General features: G+C 45.3%; 2 protein-coding genes across 3 annotated transcripts in view; both read right to left on the reverse strand.

The window, feature by feature from the left end:
- Window positions 1–313: 313 nt before the first annotated feature.
- rnf139 (ring finger protein 139) lies at window positions 314–12,452 on the reverse strand. Its single transcript, XM_061931364.2, has 6 exons — window positions 12,290–12,452; window positions 2,860–3,515; window positions 2,644–2,791; window positions 2,474–2,580; window positions 2,148–2,399; window positions 314–2,081 (listed from the first exon to the last, which is right to left on the reverse strand). The coding sequence occupies exons 1-6, from the start codon at window positions 12,450–12,452 to the stop codon at window positions 1,302–1,304; spliced, it is 2,106 nt and encodes a 701-aa protein (XP_061787348.1). The 3' UTR covers window positions 314–1,301.
- Window positions 12,453–14,898: 2,446 nt separating this feature from the next.
- LOC133577491 (protein MTSS 1-like) overlaps window positions 14,899–18,526 on the reverse strand; it is a 55,336-nt gene continuing 51,708 nt past the window's right edge. For both annotated transcript variants that reach the window (XM_061931362.2, XM_072912597.1), the window contains 3 exons: window positions 17,359–17,505; window positions 17,143–17,299; window positions 14,899–17,052 (listed from right to left, as the gene is read on the reverse strand). In XM_061931362.2, the coding sequence (XP_061787346.1) occupies window positions 16,409–17,052; window positions 17,143–17,299; window positions 17,359–17,505 (948 nt within the window). In that variant the 3' untranslated portion in view covers window positions 14,899–16,408. The remainder of the gene's footprint in view (window positions 17,053–17,142; window positions 17,300–17,358; window positions 17,506–18,526) is intronic.

Here is an 18,526-nt window from a genome sequence, read left to right on the forward strand (position 1 = left end):
CCACAAGGGCCAAGTGAAATTACACGGCGGGCCAAATTTGGCCCGCAGGCCAGAGTTTGACACAGATGTTTTAAATGCAATTTTTGAACCAAATAAAATCAACTGTACACAATGTTGCTAAGTGTCTAAACTGGGACTTGGGGAGCCATTTTTGACCCATAGCTACATTTTTATTGGCTCTCGACATATTCCAAATAATAAATGTTTTTTTTTTAACTACAAAAAAAAACCCAAAAGTGTCTTATATTTTCTTCAAATAGCTTGGGTTTCGCGAAATAAAGAGTTGACATGCAACACACTCAAGAGACGAGGACAATATCAAACGTGATTTTAATGATGTTGATCTTTTTTTCTTTTTTTTTTTTAAAACAAAAGGCAGCATCCAGCCTTGTCAAAAAGCTTTCCAAACCATCGTCTTCTTTAGCCAAAGTCCCGGACACAAAGCAACACTTTGTGCTTTACGCCTCAGTACAAACGCACAAAGTTTTCAAAATACCTCATTTTATGCCAGTAGGATATAGTGTTCAGTGGGACGTCTGCTGCAAAGTGCTTCTTTTCTACAAATACATATTTGCCATAGCAGCAAAACCTGTCCTTCTGCTCAGCCGAGCAGCTTAAACCTGGAAAGGTACGCATCTTGTATACCGGCATCGGAACCCTGAGACGAAACAGTCGGGACCTTTGTGAAGGTTACCTTCACCTCCTTTGGTGAAATCTTGACAAATACTAGCACACACTCCATTGTCGCTTGCTTTCCTTACACTCAACACAATCCCATGAATGCATGTTTTATTTGTTTAGGAAAAGCACTTCTCAAAAGTACTTCTTATCAGAACCGGACTGACGAGAATATCTCAGTGTGTTGCTTTAATCACATGTACAAGAACGTACATAAATGCAGGCACGGTCACACAAGAGACCAGTAGGACGTCAGGCGCTTCCGCTTTACTGATTGGCCGAGGGGACATGTGGCACAACCTGAGCTCAAGTCCATTAGCGAGCACTTATTATATATATGTGTATATATATATTTTTTTAACAATCCAGATTTTTTTATTATTTTTAATGTACTGACTGCGTGTCCCGGTCACAGGTTCTTGTGCTGATTGTGACACAAACCTCAACAGGCTTCACGGCGGAGATGCTGGGAAAAGTGCACTGACGTTTCAACGCAGGAAGAGAATGTGCAAAAAGAATGGTTTTGTCGACACCACGCGCGCGCCTTTAAAGTAAAATAAAAATCACATCCCTGACATGTTTCAATTAAAATGCTGTGTTTCTGACTTAAATAAAATCGGACGTCAGTCCTCCGTGGAGTCTGTGTCATCGTTCAAATATTCTTCTTCTACGGGTGTGCTTCCGTTTTGCACCCCCCACTCGTCGTCGTCATACTCGATGCTGTCGTTGTCCTCCAGCAGCTCATGGTCCAGCACAGCTGGCCCGCCAGCGGCTGCCGCGCCCGCCGCTCGGTTCACGGGCTGGCCGTCGGCGGGCTCCTGGCGCTGGTTCTCCCTCGCCAGCGGCGGGGCCGCGTCGTCATTGTCCGGCGGCGGCGCGTACCCCCCGTTGTTGTTGGAGAAGGCGTCCGTGTCCTGGCTGTCGTCGTCCACATTGACCCTCTGGTGGCACATGGGGCAGGTGTCCTGGATGTACAGCCACTTGCGGAGGCACAGCGCGTGGAAGAAGTGGTGGCACGGCGTGATGCGGGCTGAGGTGGCAAAGTCTTGGTAGCAGATGGCGCACACGTCCTCGATGTCCCTCAGCTGGTCGCCACGCAGCTCCGGCAGCGAGTTGATCCTCTTGACGGCCGTGCGGCGGTTGATGAAAGTCTTCCAGCCGTTCTTGGCTTGCAGGTAGATGTTGAAGTAGGCATGCAGGCACATCATGCAGGCGCGGATCTTGCTGCCCGACTCAAACATCATGGTGTAGGCGCCGTTCCCGAACATCACCACGCCAAACAGGAACTCGATGATGTTTCCCGTGGAACGCACGTAGTAAACGTAGTCATCGAGCTTCTCCCACAGGACGTTGGAGAGGCCGTCCGCCATGAAGAGGCCGTAGACGGTCAGCGACACCACCACCTGGAGGGGAAGGGGAGGCGTGAGAACGCCGTGTTTTGTCATGGCGGATAACCGTGTGAGGCGTACCTTGAGACAGAGCTCCACGCAGAAGGCGGTGACGGCAAAGAGCCAGGTGTTGAGGGCGTAGTGGTGCCACAGGGCGTGGCTGAGCACCACCGGGAGCACGAAAAGCGCCGCCGACACCAGCAGCACGGGAAAATGTCGGCGGAACGAGGAGACGTGCGAGGCGCTGAGTGACATCAGCACCGGGTCGGTCATACCTTGGATGAAGTGCAGGATGGCCGTCAGCAGAAGGCACATGTTGCGGCTCAGACGGACCTTTGGATCGGAGCGTGCTCACGTTAGCAGAACATCAACAACTCAAGGCGAAGTCCACACGCCATAAGACCTACCAGTCGTTCCCCGGGATCCAGGCTGCTGAGGCCGGTCTGCAGGGCGAGAATGAAGAACAGAACCGGAGCCACGAAGCCCAAGCGTTTGTCCTCCTCCTCAGTGGAACCTGAAGGACACCAGCATTAGACCGAGGGGACATTTTGACACTTGCGGCGTCGCTCGTGTGTACCGATGAAGGTGAGGATGCTGAGGCCCAGGTAGTGCGCCATAGATGAGATGACGGCGCTCATGCCCAGAACTGTGAGTGTGGAATCACACCCGGAGATGATCAGATTACTCGTCACGTCCCAGAACACATCCCAGCTTAGCGTGTAACCCTGCACGTTGCCATGGAGACGGCGTTACATCTCACAAACACGAACACACACTCGCTTTCTCACTTTACCTGCGAGTCCGAGCTCCCGTCTGCTGCCACACCTGTGGCATCGCCGCTCTCTCGCCGCACAGCCCGCACCACGTAGACCAGGATCAGGGCCTGGGCGGTGACCCGCGTCAGCCAGAATACTCGCAGGACGTCAGGGAAGCGGATTCTTTTCCAGGTGTCCTTCAGAAGCAGCTGCAGGCCGTACATGCGGTACATGTGGCGGACCAGCAGGTAGACGTAGCGGCACGAGTAGTAGAACCACTTGAGCCTCACGACGAGGCACACGGCCGTGTTGAGCGCCAGCACCGTGCCCGTGAACACGGCCACCATCCGCCGCACGTCCAGCGGCAGCTCGATCATCAGGCCCCACACGGGGACCATGATGTCCAGGACCACCAGGGCGGCCAGCGACGACTGCAGATTCAAGAGGTACACGTAACCCACCCCGAAGACCAGCTGGACCGCCGCCACGCCCATCCACAGCGTCGGCCCATTCCTGGGCAGAAGTCTAAAGCCCAGCGCCGCCTTGTAGTAGGCGCTGTAGAAGTCGATGTGGGACGTGCAGTGGTAGTTGACGAGGACCGCCGCCGCGCCGAGGAGGACGGCCAAGAAGAGCGTGTAGAACTTGAACAAGGCCTTCTGGGAGAGCAGCAGCACCACACTGGAGACGAGGACACCTGGAAGACAGACACACCTGTTTATTACAGATGGGAATCTTACGACAACTTACGATTCGATTCCGTTCTGTGGGGTGACTAAGGCTGCAGCTAACGATTATTTTTCTATCGATTAATCTATAGATTATTTTTTTTCCGATTAATCGGTTAATCTATAGATTATTTTTTTCGATTAATCTATAGATTATTTTTCCTTTTACCGATTATTTTTTTATTTAAAATGAAGATGAAAAAATAAATGTAAGCCAGTTTTTTCAAAAGGCATGGCTTTTATTTACAAAAAAAAAAAAGGCCACTCAGTCAACATTGACAACAACATAACAAAATATTCTGTAACAATGTAAACATTTCAAACTTTTAACATTTAACAAAATTAAAAGTAGCTTATTTGCTTTTTAATGTGCAAATATAAAAGTAAACATCCAGTGCAAATCTTAATATTCTGCAATAGTATAAGCATTTCAAAAGTAAAAGTATTGCGTATTTTGCTTTAAAATGTGCAAAAATAAAGATAAACATCCAATACAAAAAAGTGCAAAACGGAAATATTCTGTAACAGTGTAAACATTTCAACAAAAGTAAAAGTATTGCTTATTTGCTAAAATGTGCAAAAATAAAGATAAACATCCAATACAAAAAAGTGCAAAACGAAATATTCTGTAACAGTGTAAACATTTCAACAAAAGTAAAAGTATTGCTTATTTTGCTTAATAACACAACAATGATAGTATGATTAAAGTGAAAGTTAATTGTTCGTTTGTACATCCATCCATCCATCCATCTTCTTCCGCTTATCCGAGGTCGGGTCGCGGGGGCAGCAGCTTAAGCAGGGAAGCCCAGACTTCCCTCTCCCCAGCCACTTCGTCCAGCTCCTCCCAGGGGATCCCGAGGCGTTCCCAGGCCAGCCGGGAGAGATAGTCTTCCCAGCGTGTCCTGGGTCTTCCCCGTGGCCTCCTACCGGTCGGACGTGCCCGAAACACCTTCCTTGGGAGGCGTTCGGGTGGCATCCTGACCAGATGCCCGAACCACCTCATCTGGCTCCTCTCGATGTGGAGGAGCAGCGGCTTTACTTTGAGCTCCCCCCGAATGACATTTGTACATAATATATGTAATTGTTAATGTTGTAAAAGGTATTTGCACAACTAATTAACGTTAGCGTTAAAGAGGAGCGCGTCTTTGTAAACACTGAACAGGCAGGCCAAACGCTCCTCTCAGAGCGAAACGGTGCTTTACTTTATGAATCTACAACGCAGATACAAATGACACATTCATGTTTTTGTGTAATGATGACAATGTATACTCACGCGGACGATTGACTAGTTGATGGTGATGTCAAGAACGCTGTCGGGTGTTTTCTTTTCAAATGTTCGTTCATAGCCGTTGTGCTGCTATGATAGGCCATTTCCGCTCGACACAGTGTGCATACAACAACATTATTAGCAGAGGTGGGTAGAGTAGCCAGAAATTGTACTCAAGTACCGTATTTTCCGCACTATAAGGCGCACCTAAAAACCACAATTTTTCTCAAAAGCTGACAGTGCGCCTAATAACCCGGTGCGCTTTATTACGATTCATTTTCATAAAGTTTCGGTCTCGCAACTTCGGTAAACAGCCGCCATCTTTTTTCCCGGTAGAACAGGAAGCGCTTCTTCTTCTACGCAAGCAACCGCCAAGGAAAGCACCCGCCCCCATAGAACAGGAAGCGCTTCACCCGCCCCCGGAAGAAGAAGAAAAAACGCGCGGATATCACCGTACGTTTCATTTCCTGTTTACATCTGTAAAGACCACAAAATGGCTCCTACTACGCGACAAGGATCCGGATCATAAAAAGACGCAATCTCTCCATCCGCACACGGATTACTACCGTATTTCACAGCAACTGATATTCCTGTGAACTGCACTGTGGAACGGGAGCACGTACGGTGAATATTCGCACCACAGGGAATGAGGAGTCATCCTTCACTGTGGTTCTAGCTTGCCATGCTAACTTCCACCCATCCAAAAGAGACCTTTCCAGCCGGCGTCATCATAAAAGCTAACTCGAAGGGATGGATGGATGAAGAAAAGATGAGCGAGTGGTTAAGGGAAGTTTACGCGAAGAGGCCGGGTGGCTTTTTTCACACAGCTCCGAAGGCGAACACACCTTCACTAAGACGGGCAGATAGCGCCGGTCGACATACGCCAACATCTGCCAGTGGATCGTAAATGCCTGGGCAGATAGTTTCGGTCACAACTGTGGTCCGAGCTTTCCGGAAGGCAGGATTCACAGAACTGCTGCACAACAACAGCGACACTGACTCCCGATGACTTCTACGAGACGGAACCGGCCATTTTTGGATCCCACGCTTGCGCAACTTTTCAATTCGGACACCGAAGACGAAGAATTCGAAGGATTTACGAATGAAGAATAACTTCAGAAGGTGAGCGTTATGTTTATTTTGTGTGTTGTGACATTAACGTTCGAGCAACATTATGTTGCTATTTATTGCTCTACACCATTTTGAATTTTACTATGTTTGTGATTGCACATTTGCGTACATTTTGGGACAGAGTTGTTAGAACGCTGGTTTTCAATATATTATTAAAGTTTGACTGAACTATCTGACTGTTTTTTTGACATTCACTTTAGCGCAGCGTTTTTTGACATTCACTTTAGCGCAGCGTAGGCGCGGCTTTTAGTCCGGGGCGGCTTATTGGTGGACAAAATTATGAAATATGTAATTCATAGAAGGTGCGGCTAATAATCCGGTGCGCCTTATAGTGCGGAAAATACGGTAAGAGTACTGTTACTTTAGAGATGTATTACTCAAGTAAAAGGAGTACCGTAGTCACCCAAATATTTACTTGAGTAAAAGTAAAAGGTATGTTGTGAAAAAACTACTCAAGTACTGAGTAACTGATGAGTAACATACACACACACACACACATATATATATATATATATATATATATATATATATATATACACACATATATTATACACACACACACACACACACACACACACACACACACACACACACACACACACACACACACACACATATATATATATATATATATATATATATATATATATATATAAATACACACATATATATATATATATACATACATACATTGATATATACAGTATATAATTTATATTTATTTTTTTGCCGTTTTTGTTTACATGTTAAATATGTTTTAATGAATATACATGCATGTTTAACACATATAGATTCCTTTCTTTCATGAAGGCAAGAATATAAGTTGGTGTATTACCTGATTCTGATGACTTGCATTGATTGGAATCAGACAGTAGTGATGATAATGTCCACATTCTCAAATGGAGGAGAAAAAAAGTTCCTCCTTTCTGTCTAATACCACATGAAAGTGGTTGGTTTTTGGCATCTTATTTGTCCAGCTTCCATATTCATTTTTATACACTTTACAAGAAATAGATTGGCGGTAAACTCCGTAGCTTGCTAGCTTGTTTGCGCTGGCTTTCGGAGACTCTTATTTTGAAAGCGCAGGTGCGATGGAGCGGCACTTTTATTGTGAAGACAGGAACTGTGCGGTCAGTCTTTAGGCTTTTGACGGGATGTACGGTTGAAATAAAAAAGCGTCTTTTTTCCTTCACACTTTTGATTGATTGATTGGAACTTTTATTAGTAGATTGCACAGTACAGTACATATTCCGTACAATTGACCACTAAATGGTAACACCCGAATACGTTTTTCAACTTGTTTAAGTCAGGTCATGTGACCCCTGGCTGTTTGATTGGTCCAACGTCACCAGTGACTGCATCTGATTGGTGGAATGGAGTGAATGTCACCAGTGACTGTATTTGTTGAAACGCATGCACTATGGAGGTCTGTCTGACAGACCAAAACAAAGAAAGCGTGCATTAACAGATCGATAAAAATTAGTAGCGAATCGTCTTTGAAAGACCTGTATGATACATGTAAATCTTTTTTTATTTTTATTTTACACTCATACCTACATCGAACAATGGAAGTAAAGAGTCTCTAAACACGAGTAAAGTCACTACTAACACCTGAAAAAGTTGCTAGATTTGTTACTAGTCGTTTTTTAATAAAGAGCCAGTAAAAGGATTGGCAAAATCTCTAGAAACTCTCCACAAAGTACATAATAAGCAACAACTAAAAAAAATGGAGCAAAACAGGAAAATAATATGTTATTTCTACTTAATAATGAAACAATGTTGTTTTTATATGTATGCATAACATGTTTAAGTCCCAGCATTTAAGTCCCATCTTAAAACTCATTTGTATACTCTAGCATTTAAATAGACCCCCCTTTTAGACCAGTTCATCTGCCGTCTCTTTTCTGCCCTGAAGAAAGACACGGGGTGGGGGGGCACAGATTAGGTGACCACAGATGAGGCGCTAGCTGTTCAAAGTCGGGACCCGGGGTGGACGACTCATCTGTGTATCAGTTGGGACGTCTCTGCGCTGCTGACTTGTCTCTTTACCATGAATTGATTAACGTGGACCCCCGACTTAAACAAGTTGAAAAACTTATTCGGGTGTTACCATTTAGTGGTCAATTGTACGGAATATGTACTGGTACTGTGCAATCTACTAATAAAAGATTCAATCAATCCACTCAAGATGATCTCCAGCTGGCCCAACTATGGACTGGTCTCTCACACTATTAACTAGATCCACTCGACGTTTTGATTAATTGGTTGAGACTTTTATTAGTAGATTGCACAGTACAGTACATATTCTGTACAATTGGCCACTAAATGGTAACACCCGAATAATCAATCAATAAATAAATGTTTATTTATATATCCCTAAATCACACGTGTCTCAAAGAGCTGCACAAGCCACAACGACATCCTCGGTTCAGAGCCCACATAAGGGCAAGGAAAAACTCACAACCCCGGGGGACGTCGATGTGAATGACTATGAGAAACCTTGGAGAGGACCGCAGATGTGAGTGACCCCCCCTCTAGGGGAGACAGTGGACGTCGAGTGGGTCTGACATAATATTGTGAAAGTCCAGTCCATAGTGGATCTAACATAATAGTGAGAGTCTGTGGTGGCATTTCTGACCTTTTGTACCATATTTTGTGTCCGTCAAAGTCCGAAAAGAGAGCGAGGTTGAAAAGCATTAAGAATGTCTGCTCGTTTCTCTTTTCTCTATTTTGTGCCATTGAAGGAGCATATGTGGGTTAGAGTTGAATATATGGTCGGCCTGTCCATTGTACAAAATGTTTTGATTGTTTATTATGACTAAGGCAGTGGTTCTTAACCTTGTTGGAGGTACCGAACCCCACCAGTTTCATATGTGCATTCACTGAACCCTTCTTTAGTGAAAAAAAAAAAAAAATTTTTTTTTTCAAATTCAAGACAAAGTTATGTTTTTGGTAACACTTTAGTATGGGAAACATATTCTAAGTAACAAAGACTTAATTTAGAGTTATTTGGACACTAGGGGAACATATTGTAAGTAATGAAGACTTAATTTAGAGTTATTTGGTTAGGGTTAGGGTCAGGGTTAGAGAGTTAGGGATATAATAAGGCCATGCCGAATAAGGCTTTAATAAGTACTTAATAATGACTAGTTAAGAGCCAATATGTTACTAATTTGCATGTTAATAAGCAACTAATTAATGGTGAATATGTTCCCCATACTAAAGTGTTACCATGTTTTTTTACTGGTGCACAAAATGAACCGTGCATGAACATCACCTTGTTCAAAGAACAAAACCAACACAGTGCATAATCTCACAACAAATGACACACCTGCAAACCAGTCAGCTGTTGCCGTATCCGTAATACGCCGATAGGGAGAAGTTTGTATTTACACGATGAGTCGGGTGTGTTTTGACCTCCGCCAAACCCCTGAGGCCGACTCACCGAACCCCTAGGGTTCGATCGAACCCAGGTTAAGAACCACTGGACTAAGGGATTCAAGGATGTTGCAGAACAAACAGGTCCAAAACAACTGGACCTTGACACACGAGGGAAACACATAAATGTCCAAGCAGACCAAGTCTATGTATGATTCGCACGATTCTCGATTCATCCAATGTCTCCGGAGGACGTTGTCTGTTTGCATGGCAATTCAATCCAACCTTGTACCATTTGGTTATGAGTAAATAAAACTTTTGTACTAAATTCACTTTTGTTGCTGTTTAAGATTCGGACCTTCCACCACAGTCCAGTCCACAGTGGGGCCAGCAGGAGACCATCCCGAACGGAAACGGGTCAGCAGCGCAGAGATGTCCCTAACCGATGCACAGGCGAGCAGTCCACCTCGGGTCCCAACTCTGAATAAGTTTTTCAACTTGTTCAAGTCAAGGTCCACGTTAATCAATTCATTGCATCATTGTGGCTTGTGCAGCCCTTTGAGACACTTGTGATTTAGGGCTATATACCGTATTTTTCGGAGTATAAGGCGCACCGGACGAAAATGCATAATAAAGAAGGGAAAAAACATATAAGTCGCACTGGAGTATAAGTCGCATTTTTGGGGGAAATTTATTTGAGAAAACCCAACACCAATAATAGACATTTGAAAGGCAATTTAAAATAAAGAATAGTGAACAACAGGCTGAATAAGTGTACGTTATATGAGGCATAAATAACCAACTGGTATGTTAACGTAACATATTATGGTAAGAGTCATTCAAATAACTATAACATATAGAACATGCTATACGTTTACCAAACAATCTGTCACTCCTAATCGCTAAATCCCATGAAATCTTGTACGTCTAGTCTCTTACGTGAATGAGCTAAATAATATAATTTGATATTTTGGGGAAATGTATTTGATAAAACCCAACACCAAGAATAGACATTTGAAAGGCAATTTAAAATAAATAAAGAATAGTGAACAACAGGCTGGATAAGTGTACGTTATATGAGGCATAAATAACCAACTGAGAACGTGCCTGGTATGTTAACGTAACATATTATGGTAAGAGTCATTCAAATAACTATAACATAGAACATGCTCTACGTTTACCAAACAATCTGTCACTCCTAATCGCTAAATCCCATGAAATCTTATACGTCTAGTCTCTTACGTGAATGAGCTAAATAATATTATTTGATATTTTACGGTAATGTGTTAATAATTTCACACATAAGTCGCTCCTAAGTATAAGTCGCACCCCCGGCCAAACTATGAAAAAAACTGCGACTTATAGTCCGAAAACTATGGTAAATAAACTTTGATTGATGTTTAGCCTTATTAAAGGCCTACTGAAACCCACTACTACCGACCACGCAGTCTGATAGTTTATATATCAATGATGAAATCTTAACATTGCAACACATGCCAATACGGTTGGGTTAGCTTACTAAAGTGCAATTTTAAATTGTGCGCGAAATATCCTGCTGAAAACGTCTCGGTATGATGACATCAGCGCGTGACGTCACGGATTGTGGAGGACATTTTGGGACAGCATGGTGGCCAGCTATTAAGTCGTCTGTTTTCATCGCAAAATTTCACAGTATTCTGGACATCTGTGTTGGTGAATCTTTTGCAATTTGTTCAATGAACAATGGAGACAGCAAAGAAGAAAGCTGTAGGTGGGAAGCGGTGTATTGCGGTCGACTGCAGCAACACAAACACAGCCGGTGTTTCATTGTTTACATTCCTGGAAGATGACAGTCAAGCTTTACCATTGGCCTGTGGAGAACTGGGGCAACAGAGACTCTTACCAGGAGGACTTTGAGTTGGATACGCAGACACGGTACCGTGAGTACGCATGCAGCTACGGCTTCCAAACATTTGATCGCTTGCCCGTACGTGCGTGACGCTATGTGCATGTCACGTACGTAACTTTGGGGAAATATATGAGCTGTATGAACTTTGGGGAGGTGAACGGCACTTTGGGCTGTGGGATTGAGTGTGTTGTGCAGGTGTTTGAGTTGTATTGGCGGGTTATATGGACGGGAGGGGGGAGGTGTTTGTTATGCGGGATTCATTTGTGGCATATTAAATATAAGCCTGGTTGTGTTGTGGCTAATCTTGTGTTTATTTACTGTTTTAGTCATTCCCAGCTGAATATCAGGTCCCACCCGCCTCTCACAGCATCTTCCCTATCTGAATCGCTCCCACTGCCCTCTAGTCCTTCACTCTCACTTTCCTCATCCACAAATCTTTCATCCTCGCTCAAATTAATGGGGAAATCGTCGCTTTCTCGGTCCGAATCGCTCTCGGTGCTGGTGGCCATGATTGTAAACAATGTGCAGATGTGAGGAGCTCCACAACCTGTGACGTCACGCTACTCGTCTGCTACTTCCGGTACAGGCAAGGCTTTTTTTATCAGCGACCAAAAGTTGCGAACTTTATCGTCGATGTTCTCTACTAAATCCTTTCAGCAAAAATATGGCAATATCGCGAAATGATCAAGTATGACACATAGAATGGACCTGCTATCCCCGTTTAAATAAGAAAATCGCATTTCAGTAGGCCTTTAAAGCGAATATAATAATGTATCATCGCAGATTATGCAAATGTGTTGGTGATGTCATATTGACCACGCCCCCATCCACGGGATAGCACACCGGACAGTGTGGTCATGTTTACCCCAAACTTTACTAAGAACTTGATACTGGCAATGACAACATGAGCGAGTTTATATCATATTGTCACTCGGGGTGTGTTGGAACTCAAATAAGGGAAAGACGGGATGTTATACAGCGAGCTGCCATGTTGTCGTCGCCCTCTGACAGGTGACGTCAGGAGGCGGCTAGCGTCAAGAGCGGCTAACGTTAGCTGTGGGAAGTGCTCGAACACTCACCTATCACTCGGAACAGAGCCTTCGCGACGGCGCCGGCCCACCCGGGCCCGGGGTCGTAGTACGAGTTGAAAATGGCGTCGATGATAAAGACGCAAGGGACCCGTAGAGCCACATCGAGCACCGCCAAGGCCTGCTGGCCTATTCGGGCTTGAGCGGACGCCATTCGACTTAGGCGAAAAGCTTAGAGTCCCCGCGAGTCCGGGACGTCCATGAAATATGAAAAGTCATCAGCGGTCATCAGACGCAGCCTCTCTTGGTCAGCTTAGCTCGGACTGGAGCTCATTTGGCAGCTGGGCACCGCGTCCGCCATGTTTGTGCGGTTCAACTTTCCAGGTACGTCTTCTTCGCCGGGTCAAGGTATTTCCGGGTGGCGTGTCACTGCCACCAAGTGGGGGCCATCGGTCTTACAACATGCTGGACTGAAATGAACTCAGTTTAAAGTTTGCGTGCGAAATTGGTTAAGAACGAATGGGCCTAACCCCTAGTCACTTTATAGATTTACAGTAGCTAAAATATGTCTTCTATGACTGATGAACCACCTTCATCCTCCTCAAAACAAGATGCCAACTTGTGATGGGCTTGTATTCAAACTCCCGAGCCACCGCTGGGACCAACCATAGAGCTGACAAAGACCTTCCCGTCCTTAATATGACATCACACAGACGCTCATCACCTGATTTGTCTTTCGACATGAGGTGTTCCGTCCTTTGTTACGCCATTTTGTGAGCGGGGTCAGGTACATGTCTCCGTGAGAGCACCCATCCCCCCTCCCCCTCTTCCCTTAGGCCCCGCCCTAAAACGCTTCTGGAGGATGGAAGTCGCCTCACTCGACATCGAGGCCTTCCGCCGCGAGATGTTTGAGGTCACCAGGAACCGCCAGCAGGTCAACGTGACCCTCTACCAAATGATCCTGGAGATCAGGAGGCAGACCCAAATGGACCTGGACGACCTGCGACAGAGCCTGCGCGAGATCGGAGCCCGCATCCTCGCCATCTCCAACAAGGTGGACCGGCTGGCGGAGCCATCGCCCGCATGGAAACTATACTGCAACTGCTCCGAGATCAATCTCGCTCTGGTCTTAACTGCTGGGCTTGTGTTGGGCTGGGGATTCTACTACCTTCTCCGTTAAACTCTAAGACAGCAAGCCGCTGCTTGGAAACTTGCTGGGGATCACCGACAAACAGCAATCACACGCCGGATTGGACAAGTGTCATTTATTTCTGGCCGCCATTGGGCTTCATCTGCTCAGTGCATCAGCCACATGACGGAGTAGAGTGATCATTCAGCCATCAAACTGCTATCCCACTTTGTAGTAAAACAAGAACCAGCTGCACATCTAAAATGTCTTTTGGTCCAGCAGAAACAGTACTAAATGTTCTTGAGCAAAAAAACAAACAAAAAAAAGGACAACACTTGTCATGTAATGTATTCTAGAAGCTCCAAAGAAATGCACCTCAACATGTGAGTGAATACATACAACATATCAACAGCGTCCCAGAAACAGTTGTGTAGATTAGCTCGTAACGCTAACACAAGTTAGTTTGCGACGATTAACAACGGTCAAGAAGGTCATAGTCTACGTTTGTAGCACTTTTAAAAGAAATTGTTCCACTAATTGACGTTGCTGAGCTATAACTCAAATAATTAGGTCACAGCCCGCAGCTTGTTTTTTTTTGTTAGCCCTCGACATATTCTAAAAACAAAACTAGTTATTTACTTTATATGTTCGATGTAACGCTACTTTGCTCTCTCACCTATAACACAAAGCTATATATTTTGTTCAGATAGCTTAGCATAGTGTTTCTTAACCATAAGACATGAGCACCCCCTAGAGGGCCGCCAAAAATTATTTGTTTCTACAGACCACTGTGGTTCTCAGTTTTGATACACTTTTCCACTAATTGTGGCAGTAATGATAAGATCAGACAAACGGAAGAAGTCTGGAGCTAAAGTCACAGAGAGGTTTCTTTAGCGCCAAAAATATGAATAAAGTGGTGTATTTTTTAGTGACAGTTTATTTAAGAAACATTAATAATAATATCAATGATCATTTTAGTTAAAATTGTATGTAAATGTATTTTTCATCAGTTTTTATAAGCATTTTTTGTTGTCAGCCTAACCTTAGCTTGATAATAATCTTTGTGATTAACACATGGTTTCATGTCATGTTAAACTGTAAGAAGGATAAATATAATTATTCATTTGGAGTAAAATCAAGAGTAAGATTACTAATTCAGTGTTAACATTTGTGTGGGACCGGAACCCCTCCAGTGGAAAATTAGATCTCTGAGTTCAACAAAGTTAAGAACCCCTGGCTTAGCTCAGTGCTTCCCCAGCAGGCACAAGAAATGTAAACAACGTTGATAACTTGTTGGGATTAGGTTCTGACCTTGGAAAAACATGCTTTTTGACGACGTTTGTCCAATGTCGGGTTCGGACGTTATTTAGACCATTGAATTTTGGTCATCTTTCAACCAATATTTTACAACACAAATACAACGTTGAAACAACATACTTTTTCACAACGTTTATACAAAGTCAGGTTGTGTCGTTGATTTGAACATTGAAATTTGGTAATTTCCCAACCAACAAGGTCGATGCAATGTTGTCAATGTCTCAATTTACAAATACAACTATTTTGCAACGTTGTTTCGAAGTCAGTTTTAGAGAACATGTATGTATAATCATCGTTGTATCAATGTCTTGTGCCTGCTGGCTCTCAGTTATTTCCTGTCATGACCCCCCGGAATTGACTTATTACTGAGAACTTTAATCTATTTAATAATCTTTACAGCGCACTGTGAGTTAGTTTTATGCCTTTTTTCTTTTAATTTCCATCACAAACTTCCTCGCTAGCTATGTTCAAGACTTCCTGTATAAGAGCTTGTTGATTAGATGAAGCACTGCTGCCACCAAGATGCAGGCTAACATGAATATTAGAGAGTAATTAATTAGACTATCCCCTGCTGCTCTCCACTACTTGAGAAACACTGGCCTCGCATTTGTTGACCTACGGCATTGGATTGGTTTTAGCAGCATTAATCCGCTCGCATCTTTAAAGTTTTAAGTACGTGAGTCTCGCTGGAAAAGTACATTTGTGAAAGGACCGTCAATTTTCAAATGTCATAAACCACAATTTCTTCTTGTGGCTCAATGGCCACAGAAGCCTGTTAGGAGACGATATGCACTCACTGGACACTATAAACAAGAGAAAAGCATCAACTAAACAATGACGTATCGCACAAAAAACACAAAATATTCTAAATGCTATGCTAGCTGTGCATTCTTCATTGTCGTTATTCAGCATACAGAAACTGTCCACCAGAGGGTGTTATGTCAGCTAAATATTATGCATTTTATGACTATCTGTGTTGGCCCTGCGATGAGGTGGCGATTTGTCCTGGGTGTACACTGCCTTCCGCCAAAATGCAGCTGAGATAGGCTCCAGCACCCCCCGCCACCCTGAGAGGGACAAGCGGTAGAACATGGATGGACTTATAGGGTCGTTTAGTCTCATGTCAGTGTTTCCCCAACAGCCACTTACTAATAATATATCATCATATTGCATCTGATTTGATTGATAGTAATTGACATACTGGGAGCAAATGAATGTACAAACAATAGTAAGTCAGAGTGAAGATGAAATTGAAACACTGGAAATGTTTTTGTACAACATCCTGCTTGGTGGGTGTACAAAGAGCAACAACATGCTAGCGCTTCTTAATTGTACAAACACTTTTAGCTTGAAGTCTTTCGAGGCCAAACTCATAAAAATACGACCAGGTATCGGCGCTTTTGGCACTTGAAGCGGGAGCGTGCAAAAGAAAACATTCAAAGAGTGATTGACGCATTTGAGCCACACGACTCGTGTGAGGCACACTTTGCTCACGTTTGGCACAAACAGGTAACGATCCTCAGAGCGGAACCAACATGTCCGACTCATCCTCTTAAAGGGAGAAGTGCTTCAGTCGGCGTCGCAAACAGGAAAAATATGTGACTCGATTTGTCCTCGGTGCACCGACAGGAACAGCTGCAGCATTTTCATAAGTGTTATTGTGTGTCGCTTTGTTTGCTCCTAAAGTCTTTGTACAGCAAAATGGCCCGCCATCAGACGGGGCTTCAGTAGACCCTCGGTGCCGAGCGGTCGTTCGTTTTGGTTTTCTTCAGCTTGACGCCGCGCCGGATCGCCACCAGGAAATCCTCCACGCCTTCAACGTGTTCGCTCTCCTCAAGCAGCTCCGGGAGAGGACGCCGCTCCATTTCGGAGCACCGTCCCGTCTGCGGCGGTGGCGTAGGTGGGTCGGATCCTCCGCCCCGGTGCCGCAAATCCCAAAGATCCAAGTGAGGGGAAAATGTTCCGCTGCTCCCTGATGAGAGAGGGGTCTTTGGGGGGCTAAGGGGTGTACGTGGGGTGCCTCCGTCCTCTGACGACCTGCTGCTGGGGAACCCGGAATGCTCTGGCACAGTGGGGGTCTTGACCGGGACCATTGGGGGCTTGATGGGGATGGGCCCCAAGGAGAGGCCCTGCGACGGACGTCTGAGGTTGGGCTTGGAGGATGGCGTTCGTCGAATGGTCGCCACCCCTGGTGGGATGACCGCAGAAATGCTGGGGGGCACGCAGGTGGACGCGGTACGTTTGGACTGGAACACACGGCGGCACGACGGACCGCCGTCTCCGGGCCGCGGGACACCGAGGGCCTTTTCCAAGTCGGCATTCTGCTGGTCGGCCTCCTGATCCGCCCCTACAGAGAAGTAGTCGCAGTCTGACGAGGACACAGGAAGTCGTACCGCTGGTTAGCTAGAGCCCCGGTATAATCTAATTTTATTATTGAACACAGATCAGTGATTCACACCTTGCGAGGGGGCGGCGTCCTCGGAGCAGCACGGTGTGTTGGTCTGACTGCTGTAGCCGCTGGAGCCCTGCAGAGAGTCCCTACTGGAGCCATGGAAGTCAAGGTGGAGACTGCGGGCCAGTGCCTTAGCTAGCTCCTGGTGCGCCGCCCTGTCCTCCTACATGCACACCCACATTAGTACAATGCAGTCTACTCTAATGATGTTGGATTCCTAACCTTTGGTGATGTGAGAGAGGGGCTTCCTTTGACACCTTGTAGCTCTTCCCCTGGAGTGGTGACATCAGCACCCACTTCCCGTCTCTCCTTGCTCCGCCTCAAGGTGCTGAGCACATGCTGGTCATAGGGGCCCGGCTTGGACCAGTCCTGCGGGGACAAGTCGGTGCAGACGTCAGCGCTGATGCTAAGCACTACTGTCACTTTACGGCTTTGAGGAGAAGATGCCTAAAGGCCTACTGAAACCCACTACTACCGACCATGCAGTCTGATAGTTTATATATCAATGATGAAATCTTAACATTGCAACACATGCCAATACGGCCGGGTTAGCTTACTAAAGTGCAATTTTAAATTTCGCCCGAAATATCCTGCTGAAAACGTCTCGGTGTGATGACGTCTGCGCGTGATGTCACGGATTGTAGAGGACATTTTGGGCCAGCATGGTGGCCAGCTATTAAGTTGTCTGTTTTCATCGCAAAATTCCACAGTATTCTGGACATCTGTGTTGGTGAATCTTTTGGAATCTGTTCAATGAACAATGGAGACAGCAAAGAAGAAAGCTGTAGGTGGGAAAGGGGTGTATTGCGGCAGGTGTTGTGCTGGATAACGCACCCCCGCTGTAGAATGCACTCCTTGACTGGTGTGCCGGATAACACAGCCGGTGTTTCATTGTTTACATTCCCGGAAGATGACAGTCAAGCTTTACCATTGGCCTGTGGAGAACTGGGACAACAGAGACCCTTACCAGGAGGACCTTGAGTTGGATACGCAGACACGGCACTGTGAGTACTCATGCAGCTGCGGCTTCCAAACATTTGATCGCTTGCCCATACGTGCGTGCCGCTATGTGCATGTCACGTACGTAACGTTGGAGACCTTGGGGAAATATATGTGCTGTATGAACTTTGGGGAGGTGAACGGTACCTTGGGCTGTGGGATTGAGTGTGTTGTGCAGGTGTTTGAGTTGTATTGGCGGGTTATATGGACGGGAGGGGGGAGGTGTTTGTTATGCGGGATTCATTTGTGGCATATTAAATATAAGCCTGGTTGTGTTGTGGCTATTAGTCTTGTGTTTATTTACTGTTTTAGTCATTCCCAGCTGAATATCAGGTCCCACCCGCCCCTCACAGCATCTTCCCTATCTGAATCGCTCCCAATGCCCTCTAGT

This window comes from Nerophis lumbriciformis, linkage group LG37 (genome assembly GCF_033978685.3).
Source record: "Nerophis lumbriciformis linkage group LG37, RoL_Nlum_v2.1, whole genome shotgun sequence".
In the NCBI taxonomy this organism is placed as follows: domain Eukaryota; kingdom Metazoa; phylum Chordata; class Actinopteri; order Syngnathiformes; family Syngnathidae; genus Nerophis; species Nerophis lumbriciformis.

Excerpts from the sequence above, each read along its gene's own strand:
- rnf139 (XM_061931364.2), bottom strand. The coding sequence starts at position 12,452 with ATGGCGTCCGCTCAAGCCCGAATAGGCCAGCAGGCCTTGGCGGTGCTC. Across the intron at positions 3,516-12,289 it reads GGCTCTGTTCCGAGTGATAG|GTGTCCTCGTCTCCAGTGTG; the intron begins GTGAGTGTTCGA and ends TCTGTCTTCCAG. Across the intron at positions 2,082-2,147 it reads GCGTGGAGCTCTGTCTCAAG|GTGGTGGTGTCGCTGACCGT; the intron begins GTACGCCTCACA and ends CTTCCCCTCCAG.